A 6774-nucleotide genomic window follows, 5' to 3' on the forward strand; every position below is an offset into this window, starting at 1 on the left:
AGCATTGCATATGTATGTGTGTGATTATGTAAATATGCTCTCACACACACACACCACATGCGAATGCACGCACACACGGTTTTTGGCGTACTGCTGACGGACTAGCTTGATGTACATCTACTCTAAGAAACTGGGCCAGCACACATCAAAAGAACTCACTTCAGTCAGCTTAAGGACAACTTCACAAGTTGCTCACACTAACTATCTATCTCTCTCCCTCTATCTCTCTCTGTCTCTCTCTCCTGTATCTCTCTCTTTCTCCAGTTTCGCTCTCTCCCTCTCTCTCCTGTATCTCTCTCTCCTGTATCACTCTCTTTCCTGTATCACTCTCTCCTGTATCACTCTCTCCTCTCCCTCTTTCTCCTCTATCTCTCCTTCTCTCCCTCCTGTATCTCATTCTCTCAATCCTTCTCTTGTTCTCTCCATCTCTCCTCCGGCACCTCTTTCCTCCTCTTCACATCTCTCATTTTTTTCAATATCTCAATATTTTTTCACTTTCTGTTCTGTTCCGTTCTGTTCAAACGCCCCCCCCCCCCCACACACACACACACTAAGCTGAAGGTGTGGAGAGATACAGTGGGAGCGAGAGAGCGAGAGATAGAAAAGGACTAAATAAAGAGAAAATAAGATAGAGATTTAGACAGGCCTCTCTTGTGTGCTGCGCTGCAGATATGTACTCTTAAGTTCTCTTCTGAGACCTCAGCAGGACTGGCTCATACTTAATTAGCTTCTTTCTTAAAGCTGCTCCAGCCTCTCCTGCATCAGCTCCTACAGCCTCTCTCCCTCCCTCTGATCTCTTTCCCTCTCTCTCTCCTTCCTTCCCTACCTCCGTCTCTCTCCCTCCCTCCTTTCCTCTTTTTCTCTCTCATTCCCTCCCTACCTCCCTCTCTTCCTCCCTTCTTCCCTCTCTTCCTCCTTTTCTTTCTCTACTTCCCTCTCTGTCTCCCTCACCACTTCCTTCTCTTCCTTCCACCCTTGCTCTCTCTCTTCCTCCCTCTCTCTCTACTTCCCTCTCTCTTCCTCCCTCACGCTCTCTCTCTCTCTCCTTCCCTGCTCCCTCACCCTCTTTCTCTCTGAAGCCCTTAGTGCTGAGCTGTAGACAGGCATTAGCTTCGCTGCAGCTCTGAGATCTCCCCCAGTTCCTACTCGTTTATTTCTGATCCAATGCTGCAGACGGGCAATCTCCCCCAGTTCCTACTCGTTTATTCCTGATCCAGTGCTGGAGATGGGCAGGGCAGGGGAGCAGAGCGGCCTCTCTTAACAAGGCTTTTCTTTTAGCGTCATCTCATCCAATCAGCGGCCAATCCAAAAGGCACCCATCCAGAACTTACTTAGACTGCTGACGCTCGCTCACTCTCTCTCTATCTATCTATCTTTCTATCTATCTATCTGCAGTATCTTTCTCTTTCTCTCTCTCTATCTCTCTCTATAGAGATATACTGTATATACACATCTCACCCCCCCCCCTCTATTTGTATGTGTATGTGTGTGTGTGTGTGTGTGTGTGTGTGTGTGAGTGACAAGAAAGATCACAGATAGCACTATAGATTCAAGTCAATGCAAATGTATACGCCACAAGAGTGCAGCCAGTTTTAACATTGACCATGGCTTGGGGCTATTGTGGTTGTAACCTCAGCAATAAATGAGATGTAGGGCACATCTCAAGGATAACGAGAGGCTGTGAGAATATGAGGCACCTCTTATTCAGAACTAGAACAAACATGATGAATGGCTGCTTTGGAACTGACTGAAGACATGACTTTTAATGGTATTACTGATGATATAACTGTGCCCTTCATCAATTCATCATGACTCATCCCTTTGTTCCAGACATGATCCTGAACCTTGGGAGGATGAGAAGACCGGATGGTGATAAAACCATGTGGCTGCCTCGCAAGATAAGGGTTTGATCTTGGCGGAATTTCACATCTAAATACAAATGGAAGGGGAGTGACTATCTGTAGTAAGTGGGTTTGCTTGAATGCCCTCCAACTATGTGGAGCAAATATTTTCTTTCTCCCACACACTCACACACATCTCACTTAGGTCTCCAGAGAGACAGTGAGACTAGCACTAGATCCCTGGTCTTTGCCAGTGGAATCAATAGAGCCACTGGAATGAGGCCAGCAAATACCGGTACTCTCCTGTCCCTTCACTACGCCGCTGAAAAAACCCTCCCCATCAAAGAGCATGATGTCATTTCCTTTCACGACCCAGGCTTGACTGACAGTGATTTACCGCTGCTCCTGGAGGAGTTATAGGCGCCAAATGGTATGCCGTTGCACTGTTATAACTCTTGCCTATCCCACAGAGCTGAGTGGTCCATTAAGGGAACACTCGAATGGAATATTCTAATCTAGAGAATGGGAAATGATGCAGAGAGAATTGGAGAGAGAGAGAGAGAGAGAGATAGAGATAGAGAGAGAGAGAGAGAAAGAGAGAGAGAGGGATAGAGAGGGATAGAGATAGAGAATGACGTGTGGGCCAATAAGAGAGAGTGAAAGAGAAACAGAAAGAGAGCAAGAGAGTGTGAGCAATGAAAGAAAGAAAAAGAGAGAGAAAGCAAAGCAAGAGGGAAAAAGAGAGAGGTCTTTGACCCAGCTGGTGCAGTGCAAGACAGAGAGAGAGAGAGAGAGAAAGAGAGAGAGAGGGAGAGAGAGAGAGAGAGAGCATACAGTCTTCAGACAAGTGTCCCAGAGCCACGTGAGCTAATGAGCTAACAGCCGCTCCTCCATTACCACCCCAGCACGCTGGCTGCGACTAAAATTAGCCGCTGTGTGCGTGTGTGCGCGAACAGACAATAACAAACAAACAAACAAACAAACAAACAAGGACGGATGAGGCCAGGGATGCGCACCAGCCGTCTTTGTGCTCTCACAAGAGCACGGGATCGGCACTGCAGCCCTGCCTGGACACACAACATGAGCCTAACTAATATGATCAGTGTGATCAGCTCGGATAGAAGCAGTGCTTTCAAAAATAAGACTTTAGTTGACACGTTAGGAATCCATTTACTGGCTTGAAAGTCTAAAATCAGAAATTCTATCAATAATGAAAAATGTGAATGGTGTCAGAGTTTACTTGGAACTTTCAAGCCAGTAAAGAGTGGAACTGGAACTTTTCCATTATTCCTAGATCCCTTATACTGGCAGACAGAAGAAGAGAGATTTTGAAACGCATGAAATACAGGTATACGTGGGGTACATGCGGGGTATATGTGGGGCTAAAGTGAATCATTAAACATGCAATGTATGCTTTTTAAGGAAACCTGATGGATTTTTAAAACCTTTTGAAGTGGTCCATTTTCCCACCGAGTAGATCTTGTTCTCTTTCGAGGTCATGAGAGAGGTCATGGGATGTCGGAGTACAGCAGTAATGTGGCTTTGCCACTGTGATAGTTTGGCGTCATACTTGGTCAGAAGGAATGCCTGGTGATCTATGTGAAACTGTGACACTATGAGGGTTCTAAAACTGTGAGACTGTGAGGGTTCTAAAACTGTGACACTATGAGGGTTCTAAAACTGTGACACTATGAGGGTTCTAAAACTGTGACACTATGAGGTTTCTAACACTGTGACACTATGAGGGTTCTAACACTGTGACACTATGGTGGTTCTAACTCTGCAACACTATGAGGGTTCTAACTCTGTGACACTATGAGGGTTCTAACTCTGTGACTTTATGGAGGTTCTAACTCTGTGACATTATGGAGGTTCTAACTCTGCAAAACTATGGAGGTTCTAACACTGTGACACTATGGAGGTTCTAACTCTTTAACACTATGGAGGGTTCTAACTCTGTGACACTATAGACACTTTCAGATGGGCACAGGCTGGTTCTGCTTGTCTAGAGTTCTGACTGAAAAACACAAAATACATTCATCACAAAGACAGGAGACACAGGAACCACATACAACAGCCCATAAAACACACACACACACACACACACACACACACACACACACACACCTACAGGTAGGCTACACCTGGCACGTAACTGAAGTATTCCATTTGCAGAGCGTATGCTGCAACAATTAGCTTGAATTACAACTACTGGAACTAGCTACACCAGACGTGATGGCGGCATATATATACGACACAATAACAAAAGTCTTCTAAAACTATCACCCGGTGTAGCCCGGCTGTTATAGACATGCACACAGTCAGTACAAACAGAGCAATTACGCTAATTAGCCCAACCACAACCACATAAATCTGATGCTAACTAAAAGGTCTCCATCATCATCTTTTATAATCTTGTTAGCATTCATTCCGACACATCAACTTTAATAACTTGCATTAAATGTTAATGATTGTTCAAATAAATCAAATGGAGACTGGACTTATTTAAGCAATGCACATGCATATTCAAGTGTTCCTGAAAAAGCGTGAAGGTGATTATCATGTTTTTTCCCCTTCTTTTTCTTTTTAACAAAGCATCTAATCCACACGGCTCAGGCTGTGTGTGTCAAGGGAGCGAACACATAGACCAGCTCAACAGCTGGCTCCCACCGAGACCCAACGCACCGACTCACTTAATGAAATCAAGTTTCATTATAATAACTGATTACATTAACACACCCACTCACAACACACAGAAACACAGAAACACACAGGGAAACACACACACACACACGCACATATGCACACACGCACATATGCGCACACACACACACACACACACACACACACACACACACACACACACACACACACACACACACACACACACACACACACACACACACACACACACACACACACACACACACACTGCTACTGTAATAACACAATTCCAAGCAAGCCTGTTCGCCCTACATGTGACATCGTTGATGAGCATGACCACAAAGCCGCTACAGCATGTTGCTGGCAATTACTAGTTTGTTTAGGGGCTGTGACTCAAACCGGGATGAAACTGCTTTCCTATTCTTTAGACAGAGGAGGCCATCTATCTGTTTGGCTTGACTGACTGCTAGGTGGCATCATTCCATTGGTGTCCTCCACTAAATGAGGCCATCAGTGGAGGCACCAATCACCATGCTGACCTAGCAAGAAGAATGTGAGGGGCAGACAAAGACATAAATAAAGACACAAGTGCACTCAGTGCACTCAGACATCATGTGGCCCAGAGGCCCGCCATGACACCATGACCCTCAAGGCAGTCCTCCCCTTTCAATCTCTCTCTCTCTCTCTCTCTCTCTCTCTCTCTCTCTCTCTCTCTCTCTCTCTCTCTCTCTCTCTCCATCCCTTGTGCACTCACACCAACACATAGAGACACACATGCTCCATCTTTCTCTCTCTCTCTCTCTCTCTCTCTCTCTCTCTCTCTCTCACTCTCTTTCTCCATCCCTTGTGCACTCACACCAACACATAGAGACACACATGCTCTGTCTTTCTCTCTCTCTTTCTCTCTCTCACTCTCTCTCACTCTCTCTCACTCTCTCTCTCCATCTCTCATGTGCTCACACAACCACATACTGTAGAGACACATGCTCTGTCTTTTTCTTTCTCTCTTTCTCTCTCTCACTCTGTCATCTCTTTATTCTTTCTGCCTGCATCCTTTCATTCTTGCTGCCCATGACTTTGCGTCACACCTGAGTGCACTACCAGGCCTGCAAAGACTAATGGAAATTCTGTCACTGCCTCAGGAGAAATTACTGCTGCTTAGTGGGTCCACAAACAATACTTGCATCCACACAAACACAAATACACACACACACACACACACACACACACACACACACAAACACACACACACATACACACACACAAACAGTGGGGGCATCCGGATGCAATGTTGTGTACAGTGTGCACACACAGATCAAAAGAAAAAGATTGTAAACAAAAACACATAAGTTCAGACCTATTTTAAACCAATATGTCTTTGAAGAAATGCCTTTGACGTCTAAATAAAACACATGGAAGAATGAACCCAGTTCAGTGAATACATTATTACAGTCAACCCTATTCATAAAGCACAGTGACACTATGAAGGCCTATATACTGTATGCTCTCCTACCAGCTGGCTGAATACTGTGGTTCTTACCTCTGTGAGGTGTGGGTTGGGGTTGAAGCCGCATTGGTTGCAGACGGTGGAGCGACACTGGGTGCACTTGTTGAAGTTGGGCGTGTTGTTAGAGGTGGTGAGCTCGGTGGTCTTGCAGATGGGGCAAAGCTTGCTGCTGGGCATGGGGGCGATCTGTGGCACGGAGTAAGGCGAGGACGGGGCACTGCTCCGGTCCGGGGACACGGAGGGCGAGCGGCCGGAGCGCCCACCGCCACTGACGTCCACCTGGAGGTTCCGTCTGGAGGCGTGCTGCCCCGCGCCCTGACCGGCTGACATCTGAGACGGGGTGGGGCTCGGGCTGGGCGACAGCTGGGGAGCGTGAGGGCTCTCATGAGTGGCCAGCCTGTACGTGTCTCCCCGGCTGCCACCTCCCATGCCACCTCCCATGCCACCTCCCATCCCTCCGCCCATGCCCATCCCCATTCCTCCACCCATGCCCATCCCCATTCCTCCAGGTTTGGGACTTCCACCAGCCATCCTGATGAGAAAGAGATAAAGAAAGGCAGAGAAAGAGAGAGAGAAAGAGAGAGAGAGAGAGGGAAAGCAAGGAGGAAAGGACAAGATGAAGAGATAAAAGGAACAGGGGCAGAGAGAGAGAGAGAGAGAGAGAGAGAATATATTAGAATCCTCAATATCCATCACAAAAACATTAGTGACATTAGTGAGCAATACAAACGCACAGTGCACACAAGAGACCCATGCTGATGC

At 46.5% G+C, this 6774-nt stretch overlaps 1 protein-coding gene across 1 annotated transcript in view; it reads right to left on the reverse strand.

The window, feature by feature from the left end:
• The window catches only part of bsna (bassoon presynaptic cytomatrix protein a), an 86475-nt gene extending 79932 nt beyond the window's left edge, over nucleotides 1-6543 (reverse strand). Inside the window, 1 exon segment of the mRNA XM_076277230.1 lies at nucleotides 6046-6543. Coding sequence (XP_076133345.1) covers nucleotides 6046-6543 — 498 coding nt within the window.
• Between the last annotated feature and the right edge of the window lie 231 nt (nucleotides 6544-6774).

The sequence above is a fragment of the Alosa pseudoharengus genome, unplaced genomic scaffold (assembly GCF_046254945.1).
Source record: "Alosa pseudoharengus isolate Yale_2024_CS ecotype anadromous, Long Island Sound unplaced genomic scaffold, YU_APseudo_1.1 YU_APseudo_1.1_scf_9, whole genome shotgun sequence".
Taxonomy (NCBI): domain Eukaryota; kingdom Metazoa; phylum Chordata; class Actinopteri; order Clupeiformes; family Clupeidae; genus Alosa; species Alosa pseudoharengus.